General features: G+C 52.8%; 1 protein-coding gene across 1 annotated transcript in view; it reads right to left on the bottom strand.

The window, feature by feature from the left end:
* Positions 1-6787: 6787 nt before the first annotated feature.
* MROH7 (maestro heat like repeat family member 7) overlaps positions 6788-22562 on the bottom strand; it is a 55208-nt gene continuing 39433 nt past the window's right edge. Inside the window, exons 16-22 of the mRNA XM_075533291.1 lie at positions 18832-18972; positions 17604-17783; positions 16646-16801; positions 16319-16441; positions 11186-11288; positions 7658-7720; positions 6788-7032 (exon numbers count right to left, since the gene is read on the bottom strand). Coding sequence (XP_075389406.1) covers positions 6788-7032; positions 7658-7720; positions 11186-11288; positions 16319-16441; positions 16646-16801; positions 17604-17783; positions 18832-18972 — 1011 coding nt within the window. The remainder of the gene's footprint in view (positions 7033-7657; positions 7721-11185; positions 11289-16318; positions 16442-16645; positions 16802-17603; positions 17784-18831; positions 18973-22562) is intronic.

Below are 22562 nucleotides of genomic sequence, written 5' to 3'. Positions count from 1 at the left end.
ATAGCGGTGGTGGAAGGAAGGGCACGTTTTCTCCTTTCCTCCCAATGTCTCGGGACATGTTGGGACGTTTTGAGAAAGGGAATCCATAATGCTCAGTTCTGAGTTAACTCCCCTTCCGGCTCCCCACAGCTGGGAAGAAACCTGCGTTTCCAGCCTCGGTGAGGCCAAGCTGCCTGCCCGGGATCACAGTGACTCGGGGCCCTGCACCCAGGAGACCCCAGATCCCGAAACAAGGCGTCTCCCCGGCGTCGAGCCAGGGCAGTCAAAGCTGACACAGGGAAATGGACCATTCGGATGGAGCCCGAGGAGGAAAAACTGCTGACCCCTGGCCTGGAATGGGAGGCTCCGCAGAGGCTTCCACCTCAACCTCGTGGAGACCAAGGCGATCCGGACTCGGAGTGAGCCTGCAGGACGGCGGAGAGCCACCGTGGGTTTCTGAGCCTGTACAGGAGTAAAGAGCCTCATCTTTCTCCCGCAGTGCCTGATAGTTTCAAACCACTGACCTGGAGGGTTCAGTCCAGTTGGTAATCACTGCACCACCAGGCCTCCTTCCAATAATTTGGTTTTTAAGGTTTTATTGTGGTTTAGGTCAAAGATCTCATTCAATAATGTATACATAAATTGCTATGTGATCCTGGCTGCAGTTTCTCCAGTGTGTCAGCTCTCTCCCCACTTCCACACTGGGTTCCCCCTTTCCATTGGCTCAACGTTCCTGACTCTCCCTGCCTTGTGAGTGCTACTTTCAGGCCTCATATAGTGGGGTGATCTGGGGAGCACCTCCCTCACAGATGTTACTATTCACATGACAAGCCTGCCTATTGTTTGCCTATAATGTGGCTCCCAGGAGGGGGTTCATTTCTAAGTCTGAAGGGGGTCTGAGAGCCATAAATTAGTTTACAAGTTTCTTTTGGACTAGTAAGTCTACCCTTTTATTTAAGAGTTTTTTCCATATTGAGATATAATTCATCCATAGTTTAGTCATATTTTAAGAGTTGTATATACAGCACCACAGTCAGTTCCAGAACATCATCCCCCTTCTGCAGTTATTATTTGCTCCCCATTTCCCTCCTACCTTCACCCCATATCCCCGATAAGCCATCACACCAGTTCTCTATATATCCTCCCAACCGGTGCTTTATATGCTGGAAAACTCATTCAAAAACCCCCCAAAAGAAAAGAAAGACCAACAACAGTATTAAAATAAACCAGAGAGAAAAATATGCTGCAAAAAAAGCAGGAAATACTGAAAACTAGAACAAATCCAAAATGGGTCAAAGGGAGAACAGATAACCAGGTACAATATTTTAACCTAATTATATCTGCCATCAAAGAGTGTTCAACACTTTGCCTGGCTGCAAGATTATTCACGTCCCTTGCCCAACAGAGGCGTAATTTATGTGGGAACTTTGGGCTGCCACTGTCATTGATAGCCTTCAACAAATTGAGTGTTCACAATCTAAGTTCTGATATTTTCCCTCCTTCGGGTTTGGATTTTGTTATCCTTGGATCACACAGGTTGCTGTGCTTCTTCCACGTAGACGTAGCTGATGCTTCACTTAGATGGCTTCTTGTTTGAATATAAGCCTCTAAAACCCCAGACACTATTCTTTTTGGTAGCTGGGTACCATCTGTTCTCTTCACCATACTTTGCTGTAGTACCCATATCTTCAGTGATTTCTTCATAAGGGCGACCATTAGCAGGGCCATGTCAAATTAACTAACTGTTCTTGAATTGGGGTTAGAATTAAGTTCAAGTTCAATCCATTCACTTGTCTATGGATTATGTATGTCTCTGGTTTACTTTAGAGGCCTCATCATTTTATGACAATATTATCAAGCATCCCTCTGGTGTGTAAGGTAACCATTGATCGTGTCATTAATTCATCCAATGGCATAGAATTTAACATATTGTTGAGAAAAGGAATTTATAAAAGTATAGACTGGCTCTAAACTGTAATCCGTGAGTTGTTGATTTGTACAAATTGAGCACTGATTATATTGACCATGGGGATTGGTGATGGGGGAAACCGTCAGTCATATTCATTCATCAAGGCAGAACCTTGCCTACCAGATTAATGCGTGTCACAATGAAGCAAGGAGGGCATTGAAATACTAAATAAGTGGTGATTCTGGGCCACCTTTCATTGGGCACCCGCAAAGCAAGGGATCCTAACCAAGGTCCAGCAACCACTACAGCCGTAGGGTGGCGATCATCGACGTCTTTTCCCACTAAGGAGTTTCAGTCCTGAGTCCAATAGCCACAGCTGAGTTTGAGGGAAAGCCTAGTCCATTCAGTGGGGTTTCCACACCGAGTCCTTCTGGTGTGGCCTATGGGGGAATGTTCCCCCAAATGATAGTTTAAAGTCACCGTAGGTCATCGTACAATGGCCCGGTCACTGAGGAATGGCTTAGAAACTAAGTTCAGTGTCTAACCACACACACAAGACCGGGCTTAGTCCTCCCTTGAATTCTCCAGCACTGCTGTTGAGCGGCCCTTCCCAATGTGACGTTGCTCCTCCCCATTTACACACCAACAGAAGTCTGGACGCCTCCTCTGACCCTTAGAAATCTCCCCTTATTAATTTTAATTGTTCTTTCACCCTGGATCCTTCTGTAGTGATCCTGACAAAGCTGATCAATTCATTCTGGTTCGCCTACATTTACCATTTGGGTCCATTCTGGTTTCCCTTGCGGTGTGGCTGAGCTGGAAAGAACTGGCCCAAAGCCCTGGTCTAAAGGATGCAATTCACTCCCAGCTCATTTTTATGGTGATAGTGAGGGTTCCATGTGTTTGGGGATTGGCTCTATTTTAAGCCTAACAGAATGACAAAAGTGACTCATCGCCTCATTAGAGTTCCACATTATTTGTATGACCCCACCTTTACGGTGTTCCATGTACCTTATTTGCATTATTAGCAAACTGTCCAAACCCACTGGTGGGTCAAAGGCACCTTATTTGCATAACCCTATTCAATCTTTGTGTGGGAAACACAGAGACTCTGGCTAGAAGGGCCATCAATATGAAGCAATTGCCTGAACCACACTGTGGAGCCCAGTTCTACTCTGATACACCAAGGATCACCATAAGTGTGTTAGGCCGGGTGAGTTACAGAAACAAATTGAGGTACTCATGTGTAAGAATGAGCTGTATATCAAGAAGAAATTATGTATCAAAAAAGCATCTCAGCCCAGTCCAACTCAAGTCCATAAGCCTGATACTAGTTCATAAATCCCTCTTCTGACTCACGCGGCCAGTGGTGGATGCATCTCCAGGGCTCCAGAAGCAACCCGGGTCTGCCAGCAGGAAGGTGAAGAAAGAGAGATGGGGGGAGGTTCCCAGGGCCCTCCTTATGAGAAAGTCACACCCACAAGAAGTCACCATCAGTCTGTGACCAGATTGACAGGCTAAACCCCACCCCTACACTTTTATATATCTTCAAGTTGACCTGAAGTTATGCAGCTACTACAATAAGTGGGAATTAACGTGCATCTGGTCTTCTCCCACTCCACCGCCACCATAATAAAGCATTCTAATGTGACTGGAGACCTTCGGATGGTGACTGCTCTCGCAAACTGTGGATTCTGTTGTGTATACGTTGTGTACACACATTTTCCCCTTGGTCCTAGTTTGAGGCTCCACCACAGTGCTACTGTGCCCAACTACTTCTAACTGCTGCTTGGGACTCGGTACTGTCTCCAACGATGGACCCCAGGCTGCCCTCAGCCTCCCCAGTCATCACAAAGAAAGCCACATAGACTTATGTGTGTCCCTGCACAACGTGTACAAAGATGTCCATACTCATGAGGGGAATTGCTGAGCCATAAGTCTGCAAGAACTGAAGAGAACTGAGTGGTGACAAATGACTGTCTAAAATGTGACCATCTCTTTTCCACCCAGCAGTGTCTGAAGGTTCCTGTGTGCAGTGCAGTAAACTACTTGATAAGGCTCTTCTGGCTAGTCTTTGTAATTCCCTCCCAACGAGTGGGTAGGACGATGCAGTGAGGTGCTTGTGGCCCACCGAGTGGATTGGATAGCTTGATACTCATGGAGAAAAGGTACACAGCACCGTAGGAGTGGGACCGTGCAAATAAAGTGTACGGAGCTCTGATGTGGGGCTTGGTCAGCTTTGCCATCTTACTGGTTTTTTTTCCAATAGTTTTAAATATATTAAAAAAGAGTTATTCAATCACCACAATAAAATTTAGAACATGCTTTTCATTTGGTATTCATTATTATTCGTTCTCTACCCCACCCCCAACCTCCCCTGCCATAATCCTAAAAATTATTAGCTAGTCTCTAGAGATTTACCTATCCTGGATAACATTTAAAGAAAATCAAATAACCCTGTCCCCACCAACAAGAACACAAATAAAACACAGAAAATCCTCAACCCAAAAGAAAGCAGAAAATGAGAAAAACGGAACAAGTTTAAAAATGGGTCAAAAGGGAAACCACATGGTAAGATGTTAAATTCTAACCCATGTCTGTAGTAATCTAGGTTCCAATATACTGTCTGAGGATAAGACTGTTCACATCTTGGTGAATGAGCCAACAGAATTAAACAGAGGCTTAATGCTTGTGAGGCCTCTGAACATGGCTTTGGAGCTTTTGCTATCATTCACAGCCTTCTGGAATCCAGGTACTCAGAATTTGAGCTCTAATACAACTCCATTCTCTGATCCTGGATTTTATTACTTATAATCCTTAGATCACAAAGGTTAGTGTGCTATTTCCACATGGGCTGAGCTAACACCTCACTTACATTGATCCTTGTTTTAAGACAAGCTTTTAAGGACCCAGACTCTAGCACCCATATCTTCAATGATCATTTCATGTATTTCACTGGTTGAGAGGAGGTTGTCCTGATCAAAGAACAATATTCTGAGCGTTTCTGATCATGACTTCATGTTATCTTCCTTAATAAACCCCACAGAGTATTGTCTGTGTGGCCCTTGCAATGAGTGATCAAATACAGCTGAGAAGTAGAGTGTGGGGAGAGAGGCCATGGACTTCAGAATTGGGAAAGAAGGTAGGAAGCTGGAGGCATGTTGGCCAGGTCATGGTCACACTTTCCTGCTTGCACTCATGTTTCTCCTCGTCTTGTTCTTGCTGAGGGGATTCCAGCTCGCGCAGAGACCTGCTCCGGAGGGTTTACAAAGCCATAACCCTTTAGAAGCTGACCACCAGGCCAGTTTCTGAGGTTCAAACCTCTGAGTAATTTTGAACGGCCAATCTTTGGGCGAGTAGTTGAGCATTTAGCTGTTTGTACCACGCAGGGGCTTACTTGGCCTCCCCACGGACCTTCTTGCTGTCCTCTGGAGGAAGTCTACGTCCCCTAACTCTGCTGCTAAGGTGTGATGACTTGCCCCAGCCCTCCTGTCCCCATTCACTCCAGGCTCCAATGCACGCATGGTGGGTCCTTGGTCCAGGGTGCCCTGCTCGCCCACACACCTGCCCACTGCCTCAGTCACCTGGAACGACTATAGCAAAAATATCACAAAGGGGTTGCTTTCAATAACAGGAGTTTATTTTTCTCCAAGTTCTGGAGGCTAGAAGTCTGAATTTAGGGCATGCCTAAGATGATGTTCTTTGGAAATGTCAGCATCTAGATGCCGCTGGCCATCTTTGAAGTTCCTTGACATTTATTTGATGTTCTGTCATCTAGTTACCTATCTTGACCTTTTGATAACTCAGAAATGATTAGATTTAGGACACACACTCACACACACACACAATATGACATGATACCATTAACCAGTCAAAGATCTCCTATTTCCAAGTCACATAATAGGTACCAGAGTTAGGGTTTCCCCAGATTGGCCAGGCTGGTTCTTTCTCCAGGAAGCCTGCCCTGATGCTCCAGCCCCAGCGAGGCTCCGTGCTGCCTCATGCCGCCCCTCATCACCATACCACCCTGTTGTGCTGTCTGTCTGTGTCTTCCCCAGTCAATCTCGGCACACTGTGTTAGCCTTCAGGGCTGGGTATGGCTTTGCTGTGGGGCGTGTCTTGTGCATCGTAACATATTCAGCCGCATCTTTGGCTTCTGCAGACCATCTGCAAAAAGCCACCCCCTCCCCGACAGAGTGTCACCACCAAAGATGGCTCAAATATCATCTGGCGGTCAAGAAGACCTTCAGTTCAGCACGCCTGCATTCGCAGGAGTCAGCTCTCCTACATGTCTGTATCATCAGCACCCAGAGCACGGCTGGTCCTGGGTGCATTCTCAATGTGACTGTTGCCTGAATGAACTATGGCCCATCTTTGGGCAAAGACCTGAATGTGAGACTCACAGAGCAGAGTGCAGGGATAGGCAGGGGACACTCTTCCCTCCCCTCCAACTCCAACCCTCCCAGCTCGCTGCCATCAAGTCAGTTCTGACTCACAGAGACCCTGGAGGACAGGGTAGAACTGCCCCTCTGGGCTTTTGCGTCTGTCACTCATGGAGTGGAAAACCTCAAGCCCATCCACCCAAATCAACAGCATTTTTGTCTGTCTGTTTTTATAACAGCTCGTGGAGAGGGGAAACGGAGGGGCTCAGCTCATGTACTGTGTGGCATAGGGCCAGCTATGTCAGCTCTCTGCGTCGCGGGTGTCCCACTTCAAACAGGTGGACAGCAGCCTACAGGAGCCGTGCGCCCTTGGGAAGGGCTCTGGCCTCCTGCAGGCTGGGCGGGCCCAGACCTCTCCCACAGGAACACTCCGGAGGGAGAGGCGAACCACGAGGCATTTATAGGGCGCACGGCTGGGGTCACGGTGACCCCTGAGGAAGACTGGGGCCTAGGGCCATCACTGTCTCAGGGACATCTTCCAGGAACCCAGGGCCTGCATGATCCACGAGCGCCGCTGGTGGGAAGTGGGCAGGTTCTCGCAGCTGGGGCTCCAGCGGTGGGTGGCGGCCGGGTCGAACACCCAGGAGTCCCGGTACAGCAGCGGCCAGGAGTTCCGCCAGCAGGTGGCCAGGATGTGGTCCTGAGCCTGGGCCGCATAGATGCACACGGACGCTTCGGGGTCATGTCTCAAGTTTTCCAGAGCTGGGGGCACAGGGACGGGAGAGGCAGCTTCGTAAGGCCAGATCCCCACAAGATCCCCACAAGGATCTGCGGAGGTGCAAACCTGCTCACCCTCATCTTTCCTCTCCGCCCATGGCCGTGCCCTTCGGGCGGCCTCCCCAGGTCTCCTCTGACTTCACAGCTCCTCCGATGTTCCCATACACCCCCCCGGCCCCCCGGAAAGCCTCCCCGGCCCGCCTCAGCCTGCCGGGACGTTCTCATCAGCCACCCCGTGACACAACGCAAACCCGGGTGGCGGGGTCCCTTGGAAGAGTCTGAGCGACTATGCGCACCAGGTGGGCGTGGCTTCGTTTTCGGAGCCTCGGGGCGTGGCTTCGTTTCGGAGCCCCGCCTACGGGCGTGGCCTCGTTTCCGGCGCCTCGGGGGCGTGGCCTCATTTTCAGAGTCTCGGGGGCGTGGCCTCGTTTTCGGAGCCTCAGACGGATGCGGCTTGGTTCTCTGAGCCTCGGTATCCCACCCTGAATGCCAACCCCCCCAGGGCTGCACGCTCTTTGGGGCGGTGGCCTCTGATACCTGACCAGGTACCGTCGGGGATAAAGACTCGCGCGGCCCTTCCTCTCACACCCCGGCCATGCGCTACACTCACCAGCTTTGACTTCATTCAGACAGGCTTCGGTCGCGATGTTCTCCATACTGGGGACCAGGTACCCTGGAGTAGAATGCCCGAGGTGAGCGCTCCCACCCTCCGCCCCCGACGCCACCCCACTGCCAGAGAAGCTCGTCCCACCCTGCCCCTGCCCCTCAACCAAGGAAGACTGGGGCGCAGGACGCCGTTTGGACCCTGAGGCCGATTCCCCGGCCAGGGAGAGGCAGGGTCTGGGCCGCCGCGGACTTGGACCCACAGCGCAGCCCTCCGCAGGTCCTGTCCACAGCCGGGGCCTCAGTTCCTCGGCTGTGGTGTGGAGAGATGCTGCCTCTGCTGCCCGCTTGCTGGCGACGACGCTTGAGAAGCACTCACATGAAAGACCCAGGGGGCCTGAGCACCTGGAACCCATCCGGGTGGCCGGGAGCAGAGGCCCCTGAGGGCAGAGTCGGCTGCCTGGGCCAAGGATGCGGTGTCTTTGGAGACTCAGCCTAGTCCACCCGGCTCCCCAGGAGTCCTGCACCGCCACACCGCTAAGCCCCCAGCCCAGCCCAGCCCGCGCATGCGGGAATTGTGCCACTCCTCATGGCCCCACCCTTTAGCCCAGGCTGTCCTTTTGCCCGCAAAGCCCTCCCCTCACTTCAGAGCCTGGCTAATGCCCATGGACCTTGAATGCCCTGATCAACCACCTGACCAAAATGGACCAGTCCATGCTGGCGCTCCTGAAGGGCAGAAGGTCTGCCAGTATATCCTGTGCTCTTCCTATTTGTGATTTATGAATGCTCGCCCTCCCAGGAAAAAAGGACTGGTGCCTTGCTTCTGAACATGAGCCAGGACCTATGGACCACCGCCAACCGTTGCTCACCTCCCTTGGTCTGCCTACGTCGCCACCGGCATCTCCAGTGGGACCATGGCTAGAGGAGGCTATCGTGTGGTGTGTGGTGAGGGAAGTGGAGAATCTTCGGGAGTTGGACCACCAGACTAGCCACCACGATGGACACATGTGTGCTGGCAATTGTGGCCAGCTCGGGGCAGTGTTTCACTCTGTTGTACACGCTGCCGCCAAGCGTCAGTGCTGACACATGGAGACCGTGTAGGGTGGGGTAGAACTGCCCGGGGAGTTCCCGAGACTGCAACTCTTAAGGGGAGTAGAAAGTCTCATCTTTCTCCCAAATGTCAATAGGCAGTTGGGCATGTGAGCGTGGGGTTCCGAGCGAGTATCTGGGCTGAGCATCCCACATCCACTCACTGTCACTGAGTCGATTCCAATGCATTGCGAGCCAGTAGGATGGGGCAGAACTGCCCTTGTAGGTTCCTGAGGCTGTAACTCTTGAATGGGAGTAGGAAACCTCATCTTTCTCTCATGGACAGACTAGTGGCTTTGAACTGCTAATGCTGCTGTTAGGCAGCCTAAGGACTAGCTACTATGCCACCAGGGCTCCCTCCCACCAGACCAGAGGCTGCTTCATCTGAGACCCACTGGCAGGGCAGGAGACGTCTCTGTGCACCCTGAAGGCATATGCAAAACTAAATTGGGCACACATACGGAGAAACCAGTCCCTGGAAAAGGACATCCTGAAGTCGAGGGACGGCGACAAAGAGGAAGGCCCTCGGTGAGACGGGTTGACTCTGCAGCCTAGCATAACAGTGACTGTGAGGGCTGAACCTAACAACAATTGGGCGTGCTTCGTCCTGTGGACACAGGGGTGACTGGGGGTCAGAACCACCCAGACGGCACCTACCAGCGGCAGCCTGTCTTTTCGGGAGAAAGTGTTCGCCACGTTCTTTAAAGCCTCATGGAAGCCTTGGAAGCTCAGAAAGGTCAAGAATCCCTGCCCTGCACCGGAGCCCACCTTTGTCTCCCTGGCCAGGACAGACCCCCGGGTGAAACCCCTCAGTCACCCACCCGTGTTCAGAGGTGATTCATTGGAGCAAAGAAAGCAGCATCCAGGATGGAGCTGTCACTGCCACGTTGGGCAGGCTGCCTGCAGGCCTGGGCAGCCCTCCACGGTCACAGCACTGATCAGATCACACTAGCAGCTTGTGGTCTCTCTCGCTCCCCTCCCTGCTCTGTTTCTTTAGCAGTAAGCATCCTGCCTAGAGGTTTCATGCTGGTCTGGGATCCTCAGGGTCGACAGTTTGAAACCACCTGCCAAGGTGAAGCTGAAAGACGAGTCTTTCTACTCCAGTGAGAAGTTACAGTCTCAGAAGCCCACAGGGGCAGCTCACTGCTGTGCTCGAGGGCCACTGGGGGGGGGTCAGTATTGAGGACTGGGCATCCTGCCTGTCTGAGCGCTCTTGTCAGCTGCTCCCTCGTGGACTCTGACTCACACCACCCCGTGTGTCACAGAGGTGTTCCGGCTGTAATCGCCATGGAAAAAGCACTGGTGACCGAGTCAGGGAAGTGTTGGACTGCCAACCTCAAGGTCGGCAGTCTAAACCCATCAGCCACTCCGCAGAAGAAAAGATGAGTCTGTCTGCTCCCGTAAAGACTGACAGGTATAGGGCCACCATGAGCCAGGAGGGACTTGATGGCAGTGGGTTTGGTTTGATGCTGCTTCTGGAAGCAGGTTACCAGGTCTTTCTTTTGTTTCATAGCGGGCACCTGGGTTCAATCCAATCCAAAGCACCAGAGTGGGGGATTAGTAGATGTTCCTTAAATAAGTCAGCAGATGGATAGAGGGATGTACTGATGAGAGCAGATGAACTGGAGGGAAGGGCTAAAACCAGCAAGCATTGCTTTCACAAGGGGAGATGGATGGGCACTTTCTGGTCCTTGGCAGAAAGCATGAGGTTGTTCTGAAGCACACAGCTGAGAGGAGGCCCAATCAGCCAGCATGGCATCAGAAGGGTCCTGTGGGTGGGTGTGGGGGCGATGGGCAGATTCTGGGCAAGGGGAACCTGCTGTTGGGTTCTTTCCAGAAAGGCAAAAGGTAGGTTTATGGGGAATCGAAAAAATGAAAGTGACTATTGGTTGATACTTTGATATGTCAAATTTCAAGGTTGGGACCTTTCAAAATATATCATCATTCAGTCTGTAAGACAGGACAGGATCCCCATGTTACAGTTGAGGAAACTGAGGCTCAGTGGGAGTAAATAATTCCTTTGGGGCCATCAGAGAGGGGAGGGTGGAACTTTGAGTCTACTTGACCTTCTCTACCATGCAGCTCAGCCTTTCCTACTGAAGCCAATGGTGAATTTGGCTGGGCTCCTCTTAAGCCTGGACCCATAGTATGCTGCAGGAGGAGAAGCAGCAGTAGTGCCACTTAGCTCCAGACCTGTGCCATCCCTTCATCCAGGCGTGACCTGCGCAAGGACTCCACGCGGAATCTGGTTCACAGCCGACGTGCTGTGATCTAAGAGGAGGGGATCTCTCTAATGTGCACCATGGTGCTGTCTGCTGGCCAACCCTTGCCCCTAAAGGGCGGCATTCAGTCAGGTGCTAGAAGGGCTGGCAACCTGGTAGGCGTTGAGTCAGAGACAGCTAGGGCCCTGGCAGCCGAGCTCCGTGTACCAGGGTGGGCAGCTTACCTATGAACATGACCGAGGCCTTCCGGAGGGAGGCCTGGGAGCTCTTGGTGAATTCCAGGCTCTGGCTGAGGAACTTGAAGGCACTGTCTTGATGGGTGTTCACCTGGGTCAAAAAGAAACCCAAGAAGTCTTGGCCTTCAGAGGGACTAGTTACCCAGCCAGCCCTCATGAGGCTAGGAATGGTGACCCTGACAGGCGGCCATGCCTGGGTCTCCTGGCTCCTAAACAACTGCCTGTCATCATCTGCCCAAGCCCTCCCAGAGGCCAAGCCTCTTCTCCTCTTAGCTGACAGCAACAATTGCTTCAAACGTCCTCTGTCCTCTCTCACTGTCCTATCCACCCCGCTGCTGCTGCTGGTGGTGGAAAGTTCTCATATGCAAATCCAGGAAGAGGTGGGGATAGACGTGGCACGTGAGAGACCTAGTAGGTTAGAGACAGGTGTGATCAGGGTGAATGATTCAAGTTACAGAGACATGAAGTAATCAATTGGATGGCCAGAGGGCCAGATGGTGCTTCGCCCTCTGGCAGGAACAAGGCTTCCTTGTGTGTCTGTTAGTAAATAGGAAGCCAGTATTCATTATTGATAGAGTAGTGACTGAGTGGTGTTTGGGCCAGGGTGTGGTATTCAGGATGGGTTTGATCAAGCAGAAACTGGGGGCCGGGGGCAGGTATCAGCTGAAAATCTATTGCAGGAGGTGAAGAGAAATCTGATCTGACCACTCTGGCTGACACCCCCTCCAAGCTAGAACAGCAACTTCTGGGCCTGACATCCACAGAGCCCCGATGGTCACTCTCTGGGCTGACACACCTTCTCAGCTTCCTCTTCCACCCCTGCCTCCTCCTCCTAGGCCTGCTAAGCTCTAGTCCAAGGGCGAGGCCCAGGTACCCCCAGGCGGGCCAGCTCCTTGGCACCTGTGGCCTTTGTACACGTGGATGCACCTGTTTGTGATGACCTCCCCTCTTTTCTTCGCTTGATAAGTTCTCTCATGCTTTGAGGCTCAGCTCAGAAACCAGCTCCTCGAAGCCCTCCACAACCCTCCAGCAGAGCTCATGTCATCACCTCGAGACACCCACAGCATCTTGTACATGCTGTGTCATGGTAGCCATGGCACTGGGTTGTCATTGTACCCACCCGGTCCTCCCTCGCTGCTCCTCAAGAGAAAGAAGGGCACTGTCTCACTCCTCAGCTCAGAGCCTCACCACCCTACCAGACCTCAAATGGAGCAGGCAATGGGGGAACTGCGACACTGCATGGAGGAAGGAATGGAAAGGTTTATCAACCACTTTTTAATGCTAGGGCTAGAGGTTGACATCAAACAAGAAACGCTGTCGATGGCCTGAAGCAAGAAAAGATCAAGAATCCATAGGAGTCATGACCTCTGGGGTCAAAGGCCACTTCTTCTGCAACTCCACAAGTAGCCTGGGAAAGTGTAATGTTCAATTCACTGTTAATTCATATCTGATAGAAATACGGTTTCCAGACTTATGGGATCCATTGTGACCGGGAAGACCCTGATTCTATCGCCATGGTATTTTCGGTCACTTCATCTGCATGTGAAAGTTAGACATTGAATAAAGAAGACCAAAGAAGAATTGGTGCACTTGAATTATGTTGCTGGTGAAGAATACTGGATGTATCATGGACTTCCAGAACAACAAACAGGTCTGTCTTAGTAGTACAGCCAGAATGCTCCTAAGAGGCAAGGATGGGGAGACTTCATCTCACCCACTTCGGACATGTTGCCAGGAGAGACCAGTGCCTGGAGCAGGACACCCGCAGGGGAGAGTGGAGAGGCAGCAAAGAGGAGGAGGACGCTCGACAAGATGAACGGGCACAGTGGCTGCAACCACGGGCTCAAACTTCAGCCCCACTGTGAGGACGGTGCGGGCCGGGGCGGCGTTTTGTCTCCTTATTCAGAGGGTCCCTCTGAGTGGGAAATGACTTAACGACAACAACAACAATATCGCCCGAGATCGCCTGTAAGCCTTGAACTAAGTCTATCCCCTGAACCAAAGACCAAACCCAACCCACTGGCATGAGGTCAATTCGGCCTCACAGCAGCCCTGTAGGGCAGGGCAGAACTGCCAACTCCTCTCTTTACAGGAGCAGAAATTCCTGGCCTTCTCCGTGGAGACCTGCTGTACTTGCAGCGAGCAGCCCACTGCTTAACCGCGACCCCTCGAAACTCCAAGACCCAAGCTACGAGTGATTCCGACTCAGTGACACTATAGGACAGGATAGACCTGCCCCTGACGGCTTCTAAGACAACTCTGGTGGAATGATAGGGGGAGATGGGTGTGTGCGGACCCGTGCCAAGAACAGGGTGGAGCCCACTGAGCCATGTCCGTGGAGACGTGTCGAAGGGGTGTATGTTTTCATATTTTTATAATTCATATTTTCACCAATATACACACGAAAAAAACCAAGCAGGCAAATGAAAAGCTTGGTTTCTACCTTTTCTTTCCAATTGGAGGGGCTGGCAGGAGTGGCCCACATGGGGACAGTGAACTGGGGCTCTCCACCCCTGCTGCTGACAGCTCTGGGCTCTCCAGATTCCTCCAGGGCAAGCACCACCTCTTCACTCACCACCATCAGCTCCCAGCCACCGTGGGTTTTGAACTAGCGACTGTGGCCACACACTTTCCCCTGTCCAGTGATCATAATGAGACCAGACACTCCGAGTCCCAGTTGTGAGCATTATGCATGCACAGATGGTGGTGCCAGGGCCTGGTCTATAATCTTAATGATCATCATCTACTCTGTATGTTTCTGATGAATGCCAGGAGGCCTTTGCCAGATCTCCCAGGTATGAAGCACGTGTGCCCGAAGCTTGGGAACGTCTTCCTGGAGTAGCCAGCCTCCAGGGGCAGATGGACATGAGGGGGAAAGACCTGGGCACTGGATCCCATCTGAGGGTTGGCCACCATAGGGCTGGCCAAGATCTTCCAGAAACGACATCACAGCTCCACTTCATTCTTGACCACTCCTGCTTCCCTCCTCAGGGGTTGATTTCAAGGCCCTCCCTAAGAAACCTCCTGCATGCTCATCTCTGTCACAGAGTCAGCTTCCTGGGGACCCCAACATGTCCACAGGGAAGGTTGACTGGGACTAGACGGCAAAGTTCCCCAGAGGCCATCCTGAGACACTGTGGCTGTACAGGGAAGCCACGTGCCACAAGTGTGTTACCCAGAGAGGGAGTTGTGTAGAAAGTGAGCCCATTTCTTCAGCAGGAGACCTCCCAGAGCCTGAAGTGTGTTAAACTCATCTGCCCATGGTCATTATCATTTCCAACTCATAGTAACTCAATCGCAGTGCGGGAGTGCTGTCACGAGTGTTCTGGACAGACCAGTGTTGTAACTCAAAATACTAGTGTATATGACTGTGATGTTACTAGTGCTGTAGTAGTGATATACACGTGCCCTGACACAGACAAAACATCTAGCATCGATTCTTGAGCAGGATGGGAATTCCAGAACCCCTCACGGTGCTCCTATGAAACCTGTGCCTGGGTCAGCAGGCAGCTGTACACACAGAATAAGGAAACGCTGCGTGCTTTGGAATCAGGGTTGCCTCCTCTCACCATACTTATACAAACGCTGTGCTGAACAGATAACCAGAGAATCGGCTTAGGTGAAGAACGTGTTATCAGGATTTAGGAAGGTTTATTAGCAACCTTCAATATGCAGATGACACAACCTTACTTGCTGAAAGTGAGGTGGACTTTACAACTCCATGTGAAGAAAACCAAACCTCACAACTGGACCAAATAGGTGACATCACAACAAATGGAGAAAAGACTGAAGTTGCCAGGGATTTCCTCTTGCTTGGACCCACAATCAATGCTCATGGAAGCAGCAGTCAAGAGTTCAAAGATACATTGCACTGCATAAATCTCCCGCACGAAGACATCTTTCGAGTGTTGAAAAGCAAGGATGCTTCTGTGAGGACTAAGGAGTATGTGCCTCAAACCATGGTCTTTTCAATAGCTTTACACATGTGAAAGCAAGGCATTGAATAAGGAAGAGTGGAGAAGAATCAATGCCTTTGAGCTACAGTGCTGGGAAGAATTTTATAAGTACCACGAGTTGCCAAAAAAACATAAAGGAATCTCTCTTGGAAGAAACAGCCAGAATGCTCCAGAGAGGCAAGGATGGCGAGACTTTGTCTCATGTACTTAGGACATGCTATCGAGAGAGATCAGTTCCTGGGGAAGGACATCATGGCTGGTAAAGTGGAGGGGCATCGGAAAAGAGGAAGGTCCTCAAGACGGATTGACACGGTGGCTGCAGCAATGAGCTCACACCTGAGACCAACTGTGAGGCGGGTGCAGGGTGGAGTGGTAGTTTGCTCTGCTATGCACGGGTCGCCATGAGCAGGAACCAATTCACCGGCACCCAACAACCGCAGCACAACAGGATTGTCAGGAGGCACACTGGTGCTAGACGGTCCACGTTAGGCTGGGAACCACGAGGCCTGTAGCTGGAAGCTACACACTGCTCCGCAGGAGGAAGGTGAGCCTCTCTACTTCCAAAACCCACAGGGGCAGCTCTACTCTGTCCTGGGGTCACTATGAGCCGGAATCAGCTCGACGGCAGTGAGTACAGTAACTAGTGACAGGATACACAGAGGAGTCAGTTAAATTGAAGTTGGGAGACTATAGGATGGTTGGCCCCATGACCTACCTGAAAGATGTCCTTGGCCTGAACTATGGCATGACTGTGGGAATTGAGAGGGAAAGGCAGACTCAAGCAGTGTGTAGGATATTTAAGGTTTGAAGATTAATAAAAAATGGATGGTGGCAGGGGCGGGGGCAGGGGCTGGGGAAGGAAGAAACCTGGGCTGACGCGAGGTTTCTGCTTTGAGAACCCAGAGGGGCCGAGCACAACTGAAGTGGCAAATGGTAAGTTCAGAAAAGACATGCTGTGTGGCTCAGCCAGGGGGTGGTCCCAAGAAGGTCAGGGTCAGGAAACATTCGGCATGGGAGAGGAGTCCGAGATGGGGCCAGCTGGCCAGTAGCCGGCCACTTGTGGGTGGTACCAGAAACGGTCAGATGGATGCTCGTGTCACCGGAAGGCAAAGTAGAGCTCCCTCCACCAGCAACCATCAACCACTGTCAACAGGAAAGCACTCACAAGGTACTTGCAGATTTTGGCCACTGTCTTCTGGCGGTTGTCCCAGGGCTTCCGGCTATAAGCTGTTTTGGGCAAATCCCAGCCCATGAAGCAGGAGCATCGGAACAGCGTCTTCACACATTTCTGGGGACCAATGGGAACGGAACACCAGAGCTGTGGGGTCCCAGGGCAGCAGATGGTGGGGAAGGGGAGTGTGTGAAAACTAAATTTTGGAAAAGAATTCCTATTTGAAATGTGCAATGGCTGTTTGGGGAAGAGGAGTGTCTTAGGAGTACACGAATTGTCTCTCCCACCCCCTGTTGGGTGGAAGGCCCAGTGCTCACTCACCTGGCTCACCTTGGAGTTGCCCTCCTGCATGACCAGCAGTATGGGGACCAAGGTGCTGATCAGTTGCTCCTCCATGTCTGGGCTGCGTGGGGACCGCAGTTTCTGCACCACCTTCCCGTACAGGTTGATGCATGAGCAGCGCACATCCTCTCGCAACTGGGGCACAAAGGCGGACTCAGGGGGCGCCCCTCTTCTGGGAAGCTGCCCAAGCCTGTCCTCTCCGCCTACCCGGGGCGCCAGGGCATTCCTTTCCCTTATTCTGGGGGGTCTTCCAGGCACTGAGACAGCTGAGGCCACCAGCAGGGCTGATCTGGTGCCAGCCACCCACTCCCAAGAGCCTAGTTCTAAAGTGTTCCCCACTATTCCGAGGCAAGGTCCCCAGTAACCCAAAAGGTGACTTAGTGATTGGTGGGGAAATGCCCGATTGTTGTCAATAAAAATGACCCAGTGTAGGCGGATCAGTCGTAAAAAGGGGAGAATCTATTTCAAAAGAAGAGAGAGTCGGGTAGAATCAGTTAAAGAGACCGTCTCTGGGCTACTGCGAGGGGAAAGGACCTTCTCTGGGAGAAGCATTTTTAAAGATGAGAACCGTTCCAGCGAGCACCAATTAGAAAAAAAGAACTGGCTCTGGATCAGGAAGAACCAATCAGAAAAAGAGGCCTTCTCGGGAAGAACCAATGAAAAATAAGGGACCAATTCTGGGAGAACCAATTAGCGAATGGACTCGTCTCTGGGAGCGCCAATTAGGAAAGAGACCTTCTTGAGCCAACCAATCACAACAAGATGCAGACCATTGAAGCAAGGTGCGGCTTCCACTGGCTGACTCCGCCCTTCCCACATCCCAGGGTGAAGCGCTGGGGTACTGGGAGGCCTTGCAGCCCCGAGTCGTGAAGAACTGAGCTCCATGCACCACCACCTTCCCCACCCCTCACCCCGCGTTGTCAGAGCTACTTCTTACATCACTGAAGTGAGGCATCAGGACCTGCAGCAACTCCACGGTGACCGAGGAGTCAAACAGCTTCAGGTCTTGCCCCTTGAAGATGCTTTTGATGTTGTGCATGGCCTCCACCACCAGCTGCCCATCCACGTTCTGCAGGCCCTTCACCATGGCGGGCAGGAGGGCCTGCACCTTGGCTGTCTGCGGGTAGGGGTGTCTGGGATGGGCTCACAGGTAGGAGACCCAGCCTCTGATCCACTGAGATGTAGTTGGTGAACAAGCTGCCACTGTCGGTGCCATCCTACCTGCTCTGGGCCCTGCCTCGAGAGCTCTGGCTGCTTCCTGAAGCCTTCTCTGAGCTCCACGGGTGACCCCTTCCTGATCGGGGTGCCCAAGGTCGCCTGCACCCAGAGGCCTCCTGGTGCACTAGGGAGCTAGGGCCTGTCGCTGTGTCAATGAGCTCTCTGGGCCCCGAGCTGCCCCTTCCTCCTGACTACACCGTGGGCTGTACTAGTCCCCAAGCTAGGGGAAAACCAAGCTGTTCTTTAAATGTTAAGCACGCGCCTACAGTCTGGACCTTGGCTTCCTTGTTTGTAAAACGAGAAGCATCACTCCACCTCTGCCCTCCTGGGAGACCTGGTGGCAAAGCGGGTTAAGCGAGGGGCTCTTTGGGTCCACCGGCAGCTACATGGGAGGAGGACGGGGAAGATGTCTGTTTCTGTTCAGACGTGCAGCCTTGTTAGCCTTGTGGGCGGTTCTCCTCTGACAGAGTTGCTGAGTCAGAATCAACTGGAAAGTGGTGGGTATTTTTGGGGGGGAGGGCAGGGTAGGATCTACCCGGTCCTGCCTCTCCTCTATGTGCGCTGCCAGAAACCCTGGACTAGCACTGATTCCAACAAGAATGAAGCCCTTGATCGAGAGAGAGTTTCTGGGCCATGTGGATGGACTATGAACCCCAAACTTGGCCGTTGGAGACCACCAGAGGTGCCTTGAAATAAAGGCGTGGCAATCCCTTCCACAGGGCGTGGCTGGGAGCGCCCGGCAGTGCACGCTTTCCTCTGCGCACAGGGGGTTGACTGGAGTCGGAGTCCACACAATAGCCACCAACACAGCGACATCCATTTTGCCCATGGGACAGAGAGGGGGCTTTGATTCTGCCCCCAAGATCGGAGAGACCATGGCAGGCAGCCAGCTCCATGCTTTCTGGAGGCAGGACCCCGGCTCCCTCGCCCCCCCCCCTCTGCCTCACCTTCTCAGTCCTGCGGGCCAGGATGATCAGGCCTCGGATGGACAGCACCTTCATGATGGGGTCACGGTGGCTCAGGCCTTCCGCCATCCGCCCCAGAGAGTACTCCTCGGGGATCCGTCGCACCTGCTGCATCTGGAGGAGCTGGGGAGCCCACAGGTGATCACTCACTCACGCAGGGTGAGGGCAGCCACCGGGGCCTCCCCGGGGGAGGTAGGGTACACGGGATCACCAGGAGTCTGGGGACGGTGTGTGAATGAATGATTGCTGCCCTGGTCAGCGCTGTCCAATGCCGGCCACTGGCAACCTGCTTGTGTTAAGACAATAGCCAAGGTCACTGGGAGTCAGAATCAACTGTATTCGGGCAGAGGTGGGTTCTAAATAGGCACACACCTTCCACATTTCTATCTCTGGCCTCAGCCTCTGCCCAGATTAGGAGAGCCAAAGATTTACTGGACAACCCTTGGACAGCTGTCCATCAGGCACTTCACAGCAAACCTGAGCATGACACGTGTCCCTCTCGCCTCTGCTTGCCTCGGGGGCCTCCTACCCACAGGCCTACTGTGTAGCCCACACTGTTCACACCAGTGGCCAGCGTCTACCCACCATTTCCTGGATGTCCCTTCCATGCTGCTAGGATGACCACCTCCACTCTGAACCCCACTCACCCCGCCTGACTCCATCTGAAGCTCAGCCCCTTTAAGATGTGTTTGGCATGACCTTTAGTCTCCTCCCCACCCTTTTTCTGGACCCCTGGGAGCCCCCAAGCACTCCCCTCAAGCAGCACGTGGAACCTTGAGTGCCCATCTGCTTTCCCACCTGCCTCCCCTATCAGACAGGGACTCCCTTGAGAAGAAACGCCCAAGCCATCCATCTTTGGAATCTTGGTACCTAACACAAGACCTGGTGTGCGGTATGTGCTTGGGGAATGCTTGTGCCGTGAGTTCGGGTCCAACATGAAATGTGGCTCCTTTCTCCTGGCAGGGCTAGCGCCAACCCCCACTGGTGTCGCAGCCAAAACTCAGGCATTAGCCTCAGTCCCTTCTCCCTCTTCATCCTCCCCACCCACAGCAGCCACCTGGTCTCCAGCCCCTGCCAAGTCATCCTCAAGGGCTCCCCCATTGCCTCGATCAGCCCCTGTCCACACTACGGCTACTAGGACCACAGTGTATATAGGAGGGGGCGGATTGTGGAGAGCTCAGGGGAGGGGGCAGGAGAGCTGAGGGGCAGGAAAGGAGGGGCTGCACCTTCATCTGCACCCCCATCCGTCATCAAAACCGCTGCTCAAGTCTCCTCCACACCCATCTGTGGGTTAAGCACAGGACACACAGACTCATAATGACCCTATAAGATCGGACAGGACAGAGCTGTCCCTGTGAGTTTCAGAGGCTGTCAATCTTTACAGAAGTAGAGAGCCTCATCTTTCTCCTGAGGAGCAGCTGTTGGTTTCGAACTGCCGACCATGATGTTCGCAGCCCACCAGGTAAACCATTAGGTCACCAGCACTCCTGGTCATGACACAGAGATGTGAGTAATGGTAATAGATAATAACTGGCTCGGGCAGTACCTCTGAGGCACCAGGCATGGTTCTAAGGGCTTTATGTGAACACATTTAATCCTCAGCTGATGCATGTGAGGTCCAAGACTTCCATTCACAGAAGCGAAGAGGAACAATGAGCAATAAGCTCAAGAGGTTGTAACCATGTAGGTCCCTTGGTCTTGACACTGTGTCGTGTATCGTTTCATGACATGTTACTACTAGGGCAAAGGACACACAGGACTCTGCTGTTTCTTACCCATGCACAAAAACCTATCCTTATCTCCAAGTAAAAAGGGCTACTGGCAAAACAAGGCAATAAATGCTAAAATAACAACAAAACACTTGCATGCAGAAATGTGTCTGCTGAAATCGCATGCTTTGAAATTGTGGTTCCGGGGGCCGGAGGAGGGCAAGCATCTGAGAGCATCGTCGAAAAGGTCTGCCCTGAGTATTACGCTGTTTGCTGAATGACTTATATGGAATCCAGCAACAACTCAGAAAGATGAGTCCTACACCTTGGGGGCCAGAGAGTTGATATTTACGGGGGAGGAACAACTCCGAGGGGGGGTGAGGATGTCACTCAGCTTGGAGAACATAATCAGGGCCCTGAATTGCACACATAGCAACTATTGAATTGGTGCATGTATGTTCCAACAGCAGCAGCGACAAAGCAGCCAGCTGTCCAGAGGAGGACAGCAGCTCCGTGTCCCCAGAGTCGGAGGAAACTGAAGCACAGGTGGGTGATGTGACTGGTCCAAGGTCACAGCTACCTTGAGAGATCCCTGGGAGAAGAGCAGGTGCACACTGTCACACACACACACACACACACACACACACACACAGCAGAGGGGGTTAAGGGGAGCCCGGAGGGAAAGGGGTACGTCTGAGCCATCACACAAGTGAGTAGCTTGCCTCTGGTGAGGAGTGAGACCCTTCTGGGAACGGGGGACCAAGCCTGACAGAGGACCTTCACGCCTGGAGGGAGGGCCCCTGCTCAGACATACAGGAGGAAGCTGGGGACTGGGCTCACAGGAAGCACACAGGAATAGGCTGAGTTGGGCAGCACCTGGGATCTGGGTCTCATAGATCCTCCGAGCTGTGTGACCTTGAGACTTCGCCCCAGTTCACCGGACCCTGGGCATCACGGGTGCTTCTCTGCAGGGCGGCTGTGCAGAGCATGAGTCATGCAGGACAGTGGTTGGGACAGTGTTTGGTCCTTTCTTTGTCCCTCATCAGGGTCACCAGAGAAATCAGAAGGAAAACGGGGCCAGAGCTGGGTCTGAAACCGACTCCTGAACCCAAGACCCTCTGCAGAGCCCACATGTGCTCTCGGGCCCTGGCTCCTCCATCCGATCCCCTCTCTGGTCCAGGCCTGCAACATGACGCAAGCCCTGTGTTCCAGGCTCACAGCCGTGCTGGAGAGGCAGGAAAGGTGCCAGATGCGGTCCCTACGGTCCAGCTAGGAAAAGGGCCCCTCCAGGAAGCTGCCCTGCACCTCATACCGTTCAAGCAGTGAGCCTCCTGCCTCTGAGTCCCACAACACCGACACTGGGGATGACTTGGGTCCTCCTCATTGCTACCGGCAGGACTCAGGACGCGGAGGAGAGGGCTGGCTAGGGGAGCATGTGTCAGAGCCCAAATGTCCAGGTTTAAACCCTGGATCTGCTGCTCTCTAGCTGTGATGTGCCCCTGGCGAAGGGACGTGAGTCTGTGCCTCAGTTTCCTGCTCTGTAAATGAGGGGATGTCATCCACCTGCCTGGGAGTATTGTGAGGATTAAATGAAGCTCAGACCGCATGCCTGGAAGACAGTAGGCGCTCGGTTAGCCTTGACTATGATTATTGGTCAGTCTCTGCTGGGTCTGACCCCATCGCCTTCTCATGAACCATGTCTTATGATTCACCAGCCCCCCGTCCGTCTCCCCCCCGCCCCCACACACATACACACACACTCAGCTTACAGAAAGCGAAGCAACTCTCCGTGAAAACACCCAAGTCTATTCCCCCACCCCAACCCCTTGCATTGCCCAGCTGTCCCTGCCTCCCCTGCCACAGAGAACTCCTTGAGGACGGCAGCGCTCAGAGGGCCAGCTGCTGCTGGGGCCTGGGAAAGGAGTGGGTGAAGGGGTGGAGAGGAGGAAGGAGGGAGCTGCAAGGTCTTCATGACTCAGACTCAGTGGGTCTCCACCTTCCTCA

This window comes from Tenrec ecaudatus, chromosome 1, assembly GCF_050624435.1.
Source record: "Tenrec ecaudatus isolate mTenEca1 chromosome 1, mTenEca1.hap1, whole genome shotgun sequence".
In the NCBI taxonomy this organism is placed as follows: Eukaryota; Metazoa; Chordata; class Mammalia; order Afrosoricida; family Tenrecidae; genus Tenrec; species Tenrec ecaudatus.
Note: the sequence above shows the minus strand (reverse complement) of the source record. Positions and strands in the feature narration are given on the sequence as shown.